The sequence below is a fragment of the Cetorhinus maximus genome, chromosome 2 (genome assembly GCF_964194155.1).
Source record: "Cetorhinus maximus chromosome 2, sCetMax3.hap1.1, whole genome shotgun sequence".
Lineage (NCBI taxonomy): Eukaryota > Metazoa > Chordata > Chondrichthyes > Lamniformes > Cetorhinidae > Cetorhinus > Cetorhinus maximus.
Genome location: NC_135880.1, coordinates 5,583,531 through 5,597,532, shown reverse-complemented (window position 1 = coordinate 5,597,532; position 14,002 = coordinate 5,583,531). Strand labels below are relative to the sequence as shown.

General features: G+C 42.8%; 1 protein-coding gene across 4 annotated transcripts in view; it reads right to left on the bottom strand.

Moving 5' to 3' along the window:
* Positions 1-1,915: 1,915 nt before the first annotated feature.
* Positions 1,916-14,002, bottom strand: part of LOC144691892 (FYN-binding protein 1-like) — a 241,180-nt gene continuing 229,093 nt past the window's right edge. For 2 of the 4 annotated variants that reach the window (XM_078560469.1, XM_078560476.1), the window contains 2 exons: positions 9,400-9,440; positions 1,916-2,616 (listed from right to left, as the gene is read on the bottom strand). In XM_078560469.1, coding sequence (XP_078416595.1) covers positions 2,594-2,616; positions 9,400-9,440 — 64 coding nt within the window. In that variant the 3' untranslated portion in view covers positions 1,916-2,593. The remainder of the gene's footprint in view (positions 2,617-9,399; positions 9,441-14,002) is intronic. The other 2 variants (XM_078560482.1, XM_078560490.1) reach the window with 2 other exon arrangements.

Genomic DNA, 14,002 nt, shown 5'->3' with positions numbered 1-14,002 from the left:
AGGATTCCCTACATGAGACATGTAAGCAATCTTGCAGTCTTCTGCTTCTGTGTAACTGATACCGAAACATTTTTATTTCTTTCCTCTGTTTGGCATTTCTTCTTGCCAGACCCAGCAAGAAGAGGTGTGCTTTTAATTCAAGGGCCTTCGAAGATGCCTACCCAAAATGCAAAGTATTGTGTCTGATAATGGGAATAACTGGCTTTGTTTTAAGTGTATGAGGAACTCATGACTCATTGGGAGTAAATGTAGAAATTGAAATCAATTAAGATTCACCTAGCTTGTAGGAGAGGTGTTGAAATTATATGTAGTTTTCCCAACCCCATAGATACCCCAAACCTGCCATTTGCTCTTTGGTGACATAATACAAAAGCACAGCATCACATGTTTCCTTGTACACTGATGATACGCAGCGTTACCTCACCACCAACTCTCTTAACCCCTATATTACCTCGAAAAGCTTGTCTAATGTATTATATGGGCAGAAATTTCCTTCATCTAAATGGCTTCGGTCTTCCCAATATAATGTTTGGTTCCTGCCACAAACTCCATTCTCTAAGCACTAAATCCATCCCCTCCCTGGCAATTGTCTGAAGCTGAACCAGACTGTTCACACCTTGGTGGCAAATTTGATCCTGAGAAGAGCTTGCGAACACATATTCATGCCATCACTAAGACCCCTATTTCAACTTCCATAACATTGCCCGACCCAACCCTTTCTCAGCTCATGCTCATTCCTTCATCCATGCCTTTCTTACCTCTAGACCTTACTATTCAAACACAGACTGGTCATCATCCCATGTTCAACCCTCTATAAACTTATGGTCATCTAAATCTCTCCTCCCTTTGTCCTAGCCTGTACCAGATCCCATTCACCTATCAGCCCTCTGATGGCTGACCTACATTGGCTCCCAGTTAAGCATTGCCATGATTTTTAAATTCTCTCCCTTGTTTTCAAGTCCCTACATAGCCTCACCCCTCCCTATCTTTGTCCTTCAACCCTCTGAGATATCTGCGCTCCTCCAATTCTTGCCTCTTAAGCAACTCCTAATTTTAATCACTCTAATAATGACAGCCATGTCTTCAATTGCCTGGTCCCTAAACTCTAGAATTCACTCCCTAAACTTCTCAACTTCTCCTTCTTTCTTTCCTCCTTTAAGATGCTCCTTAAAATATACCTCTTTAACCAATGTTTTGATCTGCCCAATATCTCCTTATGTGCTTCAGTGTCAAAATTTTGATTTTTTAACACTTCTGTGAAGAACCCTGGGACATTTAATTGCATTAATCAGTGCAAGTTGTTGCTGTGACAATTGCAATAGGCCTTATCAGTGAATCCTTTCATTAACTCCAACACAGTTTGGCATATGGTTGCTCGTCAGGGAAGGCATCTGAAACTAAGTACTTAGATATTGATCATGTACTGAGTAGTGCTTATATGTATTTTACATCCAAAACGAGCCCTCCCTCCTCCCATACCCTCTTCATGTGTTTTGCAATTTGGTATACTAACATTCCTACCAGATCTTTAACTATTAATGAAAAACAGGTCAACTATTCCTGTTCCGGAGAAGAGTCATACTGGACTCAACACATTAACTCTGTTTCTCTTTTCACAGATGCTGCTAGACCTGCTGAGTTTTTCCAGCACTTTCTGTTTCTATTTCAATTATTCATACTCATTTCACCATTAATAATGGTTCTTTCAGCACCATTTCATGTCAATTTCAAATCATTTCAAATTTTCATCCTGTGAATAATCTTCAGCTGAACCCTAATTCTACTTTAGTCAGCAACCTTCAGCAGGGGTGAGCTTGAACTGGGTCACATCATATGGGAGATGAGTCAGCACCCCATCACATAATGGGGAAATACCATAAAAGAAAACCTCCCTTTAAAAATACTTGTAAAAATAGTTTGTGACAGTGCTAGCATTACTCCAACAGCTGTGTAGCGGGCAATATTTACAAAGAATTGCAAGGTAGACAGTAGTTCTTTAATCACACAGAAAACAGGTTAATCACTGCCCATAACCAAGTGATTATTAACAAAAGGAGAACGAATTAATTAAGGAAATGAGAAGATATTTAACTCAATTACTACAAAAGTCGGATGTGTATCACTGCATGTGTTTGTATATTTTATTCACTGGAATTGAGGAATAGTTCAACAGCAGTAATGCAACCTATCAAATCATGTGTACAAAATATTATTCTCAGGAAGAAAAACAACATAATAAAAACTGCTCAATGTTCAACATTATTGGATTAGTTCAAACACTCACATTTATATAAATAATTCCTATTCCCAAAGGAAATCCATGATTCACAATGGTTGAAAAATAAAATCGACTCAAATATCAATCATGCTGCATAATGTAACTTATGTCATCTTTTGTTTTATGGATCATCCCTGTGGAGACAGGGGGATCAGCTTACAGTTAGTCTTTGAGAAGCAAGATGTTGATAGCTGAAGAATCTGCAGGTCTCTTTTCTTTACAGAGTACAAGTTCTGGATTGTTAAACAGCGCAAATGGAAGGAGGTGTGGGCGAACTGGATTCTGGCAGCTCTTTCCAATTCCTTTGAGTTATGGTCAGTCATTATCGTAGATACATTCTAAATAACAAAAATAACACAGGCAAGTGAGAATTATAGAAATTTGAAATAAAACAAAATGCTGAAAATACATCAAGTGGAAGAGTACCTAGGATGAGAGGTTTTAGTTATGAAAAAAGAACAGAGAACTTAAATAAGTGTGACATGATGTGAGAAAAAGCTTTTTCACACAACGAGTGGTTCGGGTCTAGAATGCACTGCCTGGAAGTGTGTTGGAGGCAGATTCAATTGAGGCATTCAAGAGGGCATTAGATGATTATTAGAATAGAAACAATGTGCAGGAGTTTGGGGAAAAGGCAGGGCAATGGCACTAGGTCATAATGCTCATTTGGAGAGCTGGTGCAGACAATGACGGGCTGAATGGCCTCCTTCTGTGCCATTAAGATTCTGTGATTAAGGCTCTTCTCAGTAGAACAAAGAAGATTTAGAGAAAATATGATATTCGTGTTAAAAGTTTTGAGGGGTTTCAATAAGGTAATTAAGGAAAATTAATTTGATTAATTGGTGAGTTGGAAGCTCAAGGGCATAACTTTAAGGCAATTGTGCTGTCCCATCCAGTCTTGGATGAGCTGCAGTTACCTGCAGCTGAAACCAGCTTCTTCCTTATTCCCTAGCCACCGATTCTAGCTCCCTCCCCAGCCGCTGTCTCAGGTTGAACGAGAACTATATGCACAATTGACGTCCTGGTTTATCCCAAGCTGAGCCCATATCATTTTTATTTCTAAGTGGTTCCACCCCTTCTTCAGTCCTTTTATTTCTTATATGTATTAGCCTTTGTGTTTAAATCCCCCTATGGCTTCATCTCTCCCTGTTCACATCCTTAGAAGTGTAAAAGGATAGATCAGGAGTGACAGCATACAAGGCAAGGCTGGAAGCAGAGTGGAGCAGCATAAAACGCGAGTCCGGAAGTGGAGTAGAGCAGCTTAAAAAACAAAGCTGGGGGCAGGGGGGAGCAATGTAAAAAGCAAGGTCGGGAGGAGCGCTGTGATTGGACTGTGAGACATCCTGTACCAAAAGTCAAGGTGGGGGTAAATATACTGGTAAGCTGTTAATTTAATTTAAATTAATCAACTAAGAAATAAGACTAGATCAATTAATTAGTATAAAAACTAAACCCAATTTGATAATTTATCATATGATTACAGTCAGTATTCAATTAATTAATCAGATCTAGGGGCTAAAGTTAAAATTAAATAGCAAGGGCTAGTAACACTATAGGGATCTGAATTTTTAAATAAATTAAAATCTGAGGAAGATAGATAATGGGTAGGATTTTCCTTCAGGGCCCTGAACCAGCACTTGCTGGACACCAGACCATGGAAGCTATTTTTCCAGAATTGATCTCCAAATTGGCTGCCTCCACACTTGCCGTCCAATTAAGGACAGTGGGTGGTCTCCTGATGCTGTTGACTTTGCTCTGGAGCCTTGGCAGCACCCACCATGAGAGGTGGGTGCTGCTGAGGCTGATAGGAGACCTCCAGGCCACCTCAAAACAGAAGCATCTTTGACAGACCAAAATAATCAAAATTTTTTAGAGAGGCCGAGCAGGCAGGCTCCAATTGTAAGGGAAACTCTTGGCAGTAGCGTTTGGGCTGCCAAGGTGGGTTGCTTTTCGGGGGAATTGGGCCTCCGGCTCTGATGGGTCCCCGGCTTGATGGAGGGAGGCCACCTCAATAGAGGGGCCATTGGCAAAATGCTGGTAAGTGTCCTAAATTGCTCCTAATCAAGGCCTTTAACAACAAATTGGCTTTGCAATGGGCAGCCGATCTGTATTTCTGCCCACCTCAGGGAAACATCTCCAATGGCGGGAAAGCATTGGGAACTGTCCCGACCTGGCTCCCCGCTATTTTTCCAGTGCTCCTGCCTTTACTTCCGCCACCCCAGGGCCAGGTAAATTTTGCCCAATAAGACTTAAGTAAAACATTTATGTTAACTTCCTCGAAAATAAAGTGACAACATCACAGAAGAAGCAGCTGATTGGTGAGTAGCTGGTGAGTCTTTATTTATTTAACTCTTAAATTTATTTCGGTTAAATCAGTGTATAGGCTAATGTTACGCCCTTGTTCAAAAAAGGGTCTAAGGATAATCCCAGCAACTACAGGCCAATCAGTTTAACCTTGGTGACGGGAGACTTATAAAAATAATAATCTGGGACAAAATTAACAATTAAATTTGATAAATGTGGATTAATTAAGGAAACTCAGTACAGATTTATTAAGGGCAAATCATATTTAATTAACTTTATTTTGTTTTTGATGAGAAAACAAAGGGGGTTGATGAGGGTAATGCAGCTATGTCGTGTACATGAACTTCCAAAAGGAATTTGATAAAATGCCTCATAGCAGGCTTGACAATAAAGCTAAATCCCATGGAATAAAAGTGATAATTGCTGAATGACAGGAATCAGAAAGCAGTAGTGAATGGTTGCTTTTCAGCCAGGAGGAAGGTATATAATGGGGTTCTCCAGGAGTTGGTATTAGGATCTCTGCTTTTCTTGATCTATATTAATGACCTAGACTTGGGTGTACAGGGCACAATTTTAGAATTTGTAGATGACACAAAATTTGCAGGCATTGGGCAACATATTCCCCACATCGGGTGTGGGGGGGAGGGGAGGTGCGCTGGCGGGCTTCCAATCGGCGTCCCCGTTTGGGAGCGCACCACCATTTTACGTGGGCATTCCATTTTATGTGGAGCTCACTCAGTACTGACCCTCTAAAAGTGCGCTTCTCCCTCAGTACTGACCCTCTGACAGTGCAGCACTCCCTCAGTACTGACCCTCAGGCAGTGCTGCACTCCATCAGTACTGACCCTCTGACAGTGCAGCACTCCCTCAGTACTGACCCTCCGACAGTGCAGCACTGCCTCAGTACTGACCCTCTGACAGTGCAGCACTCCCTCAGTACTGACCCTCTGACAGTGCAGTGCTCCCTCAGTGCGCGGAAAAGCGCACAGATCTCCCTGAGGCAAAGTGCTGCCTCAGGGAGATTAGCTCACATTTTAAACTTTAAATAAAGCTGAGAAAAAAATTTCCCTGCTATGTCCCCTCATGTGACAGTGTCACATGAGTTGGGACATGTCCATAACTTTTATTTTAAAATATTGTGAGATTTTTAAAACCTCATGAAACCTCATCCCGCCCGTGGATGAGGTTTCTTGCTTTTTCAGAAGCCCGCCAACCTTAAGGTTGGACGGGCAGGTCCATTAATGACTTCAACTATTTTGTTAATGGCCTTAATAGGCTGTTGACAGGTCAGCGGGTGTGCAGCCGACTTGGATGCGCACCCACCAAACTGAAAGTCTGAATTTCATGCCGTGACGTTGGGACACACGCCCGACGTCACCCCGCATCATTTTATGCGTCGGCGAGCGGGCCCCGTCCCTGCTCGCCGACCGGAAGATACAGCCCATTGTGAACTATCAGAAAAATAGTGATAAAGAGGGCATACGTAGGCTGGTGGAATGAGCGGACATGTGGTAGATCGAATAGAAGGCAGAGAAGTGTGAAGCGATATATTTTGGTAGGAAGGATGAGGAAAGGCAATATAAAATGAAGAGTACAATTTGAAAGCAGTGGAGGAGCAGAAGGAGCTGATGTTATTTTTGTACAAGTTGTGGAAGATGGCAGGTTAGGTTGAAAAAGCAGTTACAGCATCCATGCTGGCTCTCTGCAAGAATAAAGCAGCTCATTCCATACCTTGCCTTTTCCCTGTATCCCTGAAAATCTTTTTTCTTCAGATAATTATCCAATACCCTTATCAAAGCCTGTGCTCTTTCGTGCATGTGGACGAAAGAGCACAGAAATCTCCCTGAGGCAGCTCCTTGCCTAAGGGAGATTAAGTTCAGTGCAAAAAATGATTAAAAATAAAAAAATAAAATTATTCAGACGTCCCCTCATGTGACAGTGTCACATGGGCTGGGACATGTTTATGAATTTTAATAAAATTTTTAAATTAATTAACAAACCCTTCATGAAACCTCATCCCGCCTATGGGTGAGGTTTCATGAGAAATGTGATGGCCGCCTGGGCTCTTCGCCTGCCCACCAACCTTAAGGTTGTACAGGCAGCTTTCTCAATAGGGTTAATTGCATAATTAACGGCCTTAACAGGCCTTTGACAGTTCAGTGGGTGTGCAGCTGACTCTGGTGCATGCCTGCCGAACAGAAGATCAGAATGATGTGCAGTGACGTTGGGACGCACGCCTGATATCACCGTGCGTCATTTTACACGTTGGCGTGCAGGGCCCACTCCCGCACACCAAGCAGAATATTCTGGCCATACACTTTTGATCTCGGAGATCAAGGGATGTGGGTATGGGGCGGGAAAGTAAGATTAAGGTTAAAGATCAGCCACAATCTTATCGAATGGGCAGAGCAGATATGGGTGGCCTGTTCCTATTTCTTATGTTCTTAAAAGTCCTCATTATTTTCATCCTTGTTAATTCAGCTCTCTTTAATATTCCTTCTTAGTCTTCCTAACCCTCTTTTTATTATTTTTTGTTTTTTGTCTGCATTTATCATTTCTCTTTTCTAAACTTTTCCAATCATAATCTCCTGATCCATGGAGTCCCTGCCTTCACGACCTCTTTTACTTTCATTGATACACTTATCCTGTATGTTATCCTTTTAACGTTCCAATACCTTTCATTGCTGATCTGCTGCATTGTCTGCCAGATTTTACAACCCTTTTTCATGATTTATTTTGCAGTCCAACCCCTTGACTTTTGACTACTTCTCCTATTTATTTTCCACATGAACTTTATTAGAACATGGTCATTATTCTCCTGTCTTAAGATTAGTTGTTTATGCTGCTTTGTGGCTCAGAAAATGATCAGAATCACTGAATATTAATAAGGAGCAGAATTCCTGATTGAACTTTTACCCCCTTATCCCAGGACTACAGTTGTGAGATTGCCTACCTTTGTAAACTACGGATTGAGCCTGGGATCCTCCTAAATAGATTTATTCAGCACATTTAACAGCCCAGATACAATGGAGCCAAACAGTTTTTGAATCATGAATTTAATCCCTGCTCCAAATAGAAAAATAACTCTAGGACATTTCCTTTTTGGTGCTGAATATTAAAGTAGTGTTTTTGGGTATTGAAATTATATTGTATGAATTAGATTATGAATTCTTGATGCATTCATTTCAACTGCCTTGTTCCGCTGCATCAATGATTCTGTTAATCAAAGCACTGAGGAATTCCACAAGAATGCAATATGCATTCATTTGCTTATAGCACACAATATCATTTCAAGATCTTCGCTTTCACTGTAACTTTTTTAATGTGTGTTTCATTTTCCTCCCACATTTTAAAATTGAATATATATATATGTATATACTCCAGGATAAATCATAGAGGAATAATGTTACACGGCTCCACTTCTGGTGCAGAGTCTCATTGGTGGTGAGCTGAGTTTGAGAATTGAGGCTGTAATGTTATAGCCCCATTTCAAACTTGCCTTGGCACTGAGCACGATCCGGTACAGTGAACACAGACTTGCAAAACTACATATATTTTTATATGCTAAGCGAGTAACTGAATAGCAGGAGATGCTGGGAGTAATAGTTTGACCATCTGAAAGGCATTGAAAAGGTTGGGCAGAATTTTGTGCTTGGCATGTGGGATCGGTGGGGGTGGGCGGCGGCCGGTGGGAAGCCGACCGCCGCCCGTGATCGACAGTGCACTGCAATTTCATACTGGCGGACCAATTAGGGCCCGCCCAGCGTGATACGTGAACGGCAATGCTGAGCGGGCGGGGGGAGGAGAGCGAGCAGGTTAGTGCGCATTTCGTGCATGCGCGCGAAAGAGCACTGAAAAATCTCCCTGAGGCACGGAGCTGCCTCAGGGAGATGAGGAATATATTGATAACATTATTAAACAACAGAAAAAATTAATAAAACATATCCCTTCATGTGACTCTATCACACGAGCAGGCACATATTTTTAATTAAAAATGAAAGTTTATATTTCATTTATCTTTGCTTTTGGAAACTTCATCCCGCTCATGGATGAGGTTTCCAAAAAATATGCAAAGGCTGCTTGGCCTTTCGCCTGCCCATCAACCATTAGGCTTAGTGAAAAATTAAGGACAATTGATTACTTAATGGCCTTTTAATTGTCGGTGGGCTCGCTGCAGGCTCCAGCACGCATCCGCCAACTGAACTATCGTGCGACTGTGCATTGATGTCAGCACACTGGACATCAATCCGCATCAATCAGGCTGACATCAATCCGCGTCATTTCATGCTTGGTCGGGTCGGGCGCACGCCCGCCCGCTAAGCTAAAAATTCTGCCCATGAGTTTAGTAGATTGTAAGAGGAAGCATATACTGAAGGAGTTAAGGAGTTCCTTTTTTAATTGCAGCAATTGTTTGAGTTAATTTGATCTTTCAGCATAAGCACCTTGCTGGTTCTTATTATTTTCTCCTTTAGATTTCTTTGTGCTTTGCGTCAAGCTCTGGCCAAAAGAGATCGAGCAGCCTACTCTTAATGCTGACCTTCAGGGGCTGTTTTAAGAATTGTGATCTTTTCTTGTCCCTCTCCCAGTGGCAGAGCTGCTAGCTTTCCCTTGTTGCCTCACTCAGTGGAATAGACAACATTTCGGGAGACTGCAGTTGTTGTTTGCACTCTGTTCCTTTTGCATGCCAGTGTGACATCACACTGGATTGCTGACAGATCACAGATCTTTCAGAACTTAATGCATCTTTCTCAGTGGATCAATCTATGTCACCCATCCTCAGGTCCTCTTCAAAGGGAACCTTTTGATTGTTCACGTACCTGCATCAATATCATCATAGATCTCGCTGTCCCCATCATTTCTAAAAAGAAAAATTAAAAGCAATTAATCTTAATGTTTTCTATTAAAACACTAACAGTAAGATGCATCTTTACTCAGCTGTAGTGTTTTATATGCTTCATCTTTTTTCAGCTCAACTCTGAAAAATAATTAACTTCCTGTGATGCAAACGCTAATAGTTTGGCCATCCCATCCCCACAATTAAATTGCAAAATAATCATTCCGTTCTGAGAAGTGGAACAAGTACTTTCTTTGGATTAGAGTCCGGAGTTCGGCCTGACCTGAGGTGGATGAATATTGTACAAAATTTTATCTGGTTGATTTCCTGGCTGTGATTGATGTTTGCTGTCAAAACTAGGTGTGTTGTAGAATGATATGTCTTATGGTCACTGTGGCCTCTTGGAACTCTTTTTTTTGATCACCTTTGGGGGCCCGAAAGGAATTTTGCAGAATTCTTTTCCCCCTGAACTGGCCGAGGGTTGTTTTATCTGCCTCTCCCAGTTGATTATATGGCTGCTGGTGGGCAGCTTTGAAGGTCATGATGCTACGTTGCAACATGACTATGTGGGACAGGCTCAATAGACCAGCTGGTTTTTCCTGTCCATCAGTTTTATACATTTGCATGATTTATTGACTACTTTGCTGTTAAGTAGAGGTAGCTGTTTAAATGGTGACTGGGTTATTTCTGGCTAGCTTTTATTTCAAATAATGACTGTGTGGGTTTGACTGACTAGCCAAGTATGAAAGTAATGGTTTTGTAAGTGGTAGCTGTATATGAATGAGCTGATTGAGCCCATTCAGCTATTTAAGGGTTGGGTTGTGTAGTGATTATGTTACTGTATTAGCTGTACAGAAGGCTGGATTAGCGATCCAGAGAATGAGGGTTCAAATCCCAACATGGCAGTTTGAGAATTTGATTACAGTTTTAAAAATTAAGAATGGACAATTATTAATAATTTAAATATAATTGAAAGTAGGAATGAAACTATTGGATTGTCATAAAAAGCCAACTGGTTATTAATGTTCTTCAGGGAAGGAAACATATCATCCTTACCTGATCTGTCTTATATTTGACTCCAGTCTCACACCAAAGTGTTTGTCCCTGAACTTCCCTTTGACCTGGCCTAACAAGCCGAGTATGTCAGACTAACAAGCCATTTAGTCGAATCAAACTGCTATAATGAACACCACATGGACTGCAATGGTTCAAAAAGTAAAGCCCAGCACCACCATCTCAGGCCAACCAGTAATGGGCAATAGGTCTTAATGAAATTTTCAGAGGGACCAAGCTGGTTGGCCCCTCAGAGAATGGGGAAAGCCCCCTGGAGGAAAGGTTTGGGCCACGGGCACAGCCTTTCCTGCTGGCCTTTCCTGTCGTTGATCCCCTTTTTGGGGCATTGAGTTTCGAGCTCCGTTATCCACTGGCTTGCAGCAGGGAAGTTTCCTCCATGGAGCTAGTGGTCTCCATATGTGATGGGAAGCTACTCCGCTGGCAAAATGCTGGTGGTGCCACAAAATCATTTGGGGCTTTAAGTATGTAAATCGACTGCCTACTTCCATTCAGCGAGCAGCCGACCCATTTCCCAGGCTGCCCTTGGAAACTTCCCTACTAGCAGAAATGTGTCAGGGAGCCATCCCAACATGGCTTTCCAATATTTTTCTGGCTCCCACTCCAACCTCACTACCACGGGGCTGGGAAAATTTAGCCCAATGTCTCTAATGGTACAATGGTTCTAATTCCAATGGTTCCTGGGGGGAGCCTATTTTTTTAATTCATTCTTGGGATGTGAGTGTCACTGGCAAGACCAACATTTATTGTCCATCCCTAATTGCCCTTGAGAAGGTAGTGGTGAGCTGCCTTCTTTAACAGCTGCAGTCCACGTGGTCTAGGGAACCCTGAGCTGTTAGGAAGGGAGTTCCTGGTTTTGGACCTAGCAACAGTGAAAGACTGATATAGTTCTAAGTCAGGGTGGTGTGTGCAAACTTGGAGGTAGTGTTCCCACGTGTCTGCTGGCCTTTGTCCTTTTAGGTGGTCGAGGTAGCATATTTATCACCAATTAGAATAACGTCTTTTCACCACTGCTCTCTGCCTTCTTTTCCTTAATTAATAATGTACCCAAGTTACCAGTATCCATTTAATGCCATGTACTTCTATTTTTGAAATAAGTGTATTTGGTACTTCATCAGATATCTTTAGAAAGTCCATAATTTTCATCAATCCTCCTGCTACTTCAAACAACTTAGTTGGCTTAATCAGACGCGATTTACCTTTAACAAATTCCAGTTCTTTATTAACATATGCTTCTTTAAGTGAGAATTAATTTTGCCCTTCACAAGGATCTCTAGTATTTTTCCCACTACTGACAGTGAACCAGGTTTATCCCACTTCCCTTTTTGAATAGGTTGTAACATTTGCAGTCATCCTGTCGTCGGGCACCGGTCCCATATCCAAGAAGGAGTGAAAGATTACAGTCAGAGCTTCTGCTGTCTCTACCCTAGCTTCCTTCAGCAACTAGTATCCCATATAAACTGGGTAAATTCTTAACTTTCAGTGATGCCAACATATTTAGCATCTCCTTTCTATCTATTTTATCCTATCTAATATCTCTAGTCCCTCCCCTCTACTCTGACATTGGCTCAGATTTTCGTTTCTGCGCTGGGTGCACAAAGATGGCAGAATTCCTGACTCGGCGAAACCAACCTCTAAAGATGTCTGCCCAAACACCCGATTTTTGGTCTGGGGGTCGGGCTAGAGTAGGAGTTGGGGCAGGCGATCCCAGAAGTGGTGAGTGGCTGGAGGCAGGCCTGACATGGATCAGGCGCAGGTGAAAAGCAGGCCTTCTGAAAGGCCATTTGAGAGGTAGGTCACCAATGGTGAAGTCCCTGTGCCTTGGAGGAGATGTCATTGCCTTGTCAGGTGAGTGTCCAAGCTGTAAATGTTGTCCAACTGTTAGCTGACCCTGGGACGGATGTCCCATCATGGGCTTTCCCTAGGGAAGAAATCTCATTGCTGCTGCCTAATCAAAATGTACTCTACTGAACCACTGAAAGCATGGAGTGGATTCTCAAGACACAGCCATGGCAATGACATCATCTTGCCACCTCTGCCTGGTACAGATATTCTGCAGTCATGTAGTTTGCTGCCAAGACTCAGTGGATGGATGAATGATCAACAGTGCCATGCCCATTATCCCATCCATTTGCACTCTTGCCACCCATCTATCAGGGTCCACCCACACTACTGACTCTTGACCAGGCCTCTCAAAGCTGCACATTGTCACGGCACAACAATGTGACTAAAAGGAAGGAAACCAATAGGGCTGTCACTGATCGTGGAGCACAGCATGCTACCTTGGAGTCATAGCCACAACATACATGGCAAACATTTGCGCAATCAGTTTCTCCACCACATCTTACCAGTAATCATTGATGATATGGTGAAAATGGTTAGTGCATGTAAGCACACAAAAGTGAATGAGAGCGTTGTAATCTGAATGGCTCGTGACCCTTTCGCCTTACATTTTTATTCATAGAATGTCACACAGAGGAGACGCAAGGGAATGGATCGGTCCAGCTGCTCCATGATTTTCTGACCAGGACCTTCATGTTTTGGTGGAAGAGGTCCAAAAGAAGAGACTAGTTCTTTATCCTACAGGCTGCCATAATGCCCTTGGATCAACCAAGAAGACCTGGATTCAAATAGCAGCTGCATTGTGCGCAGCAGGAGCATTAATGCTCATTGATTCAGTGCAGGAAAAGGATCGATGACCTGCTGCAATGTGAGTAGCCTAGCTCATCTACATAGAGCTCCAAGGGAAGGGTCATATCTGCATGCTGCAGCTAAGGTGGGAGAAATGGCACATACTTTTGCTTCAGGCATTGAGGCTTGTATGTGTACACAGCTCACGTAAGCGTGCACAGAACACGTGAATGAGCACTGTGATGCACTGAAGCAGTGAAGAGCAATATACCTCCATGCACAATATATCAGGCTAACATAAATTCATGTTATCATTGCAGTTGAAAAGGGCAAAGAACGCCATGGAGATAGCCTGGACTGGGGCTAGGTCAGGCTGGCTGAGATGCATCATGAGAAATGAGGGGTCCATCGCTGCTATGAGCTCCATATTGTCCTGGCGGGTCAATCACATGAGCTCTGACAAGAAGAGATTGGCCAATCTCATGGAGAGACACATGCAGTAGCATTTGGAGTGGGTGTAAGGACAATGTCTGAGCCAGGAAAGGGTGCAAACCTCCCTCTACAGCTTGGATCAGTCCGCTCAGGTATGAGCACTGCTTTCCTTGGAATACATGTGGAGCTGCGCAACCTTAACAGGTCAGCTGCATTGTTGGCACAGAGGTTGCTGGAATGGACTACAGCTGCGCACCATTAGCCAGGCCCATCAATCCCACCTGAAGGCCAATGCAGGGCTGTGCAGGTCACTGAGGAGAGTGAAAGTACTGAGAGCTTTTTTTTTTCATTCATTCACAGAATGTGGGCTTCGCTGGCTGGGCCAGCATTTATTGCCTATCCCTAGTTGCGCTTGAGAAGGTGGTGGTGAGCTGCTTTCCTGAACCGCTGCA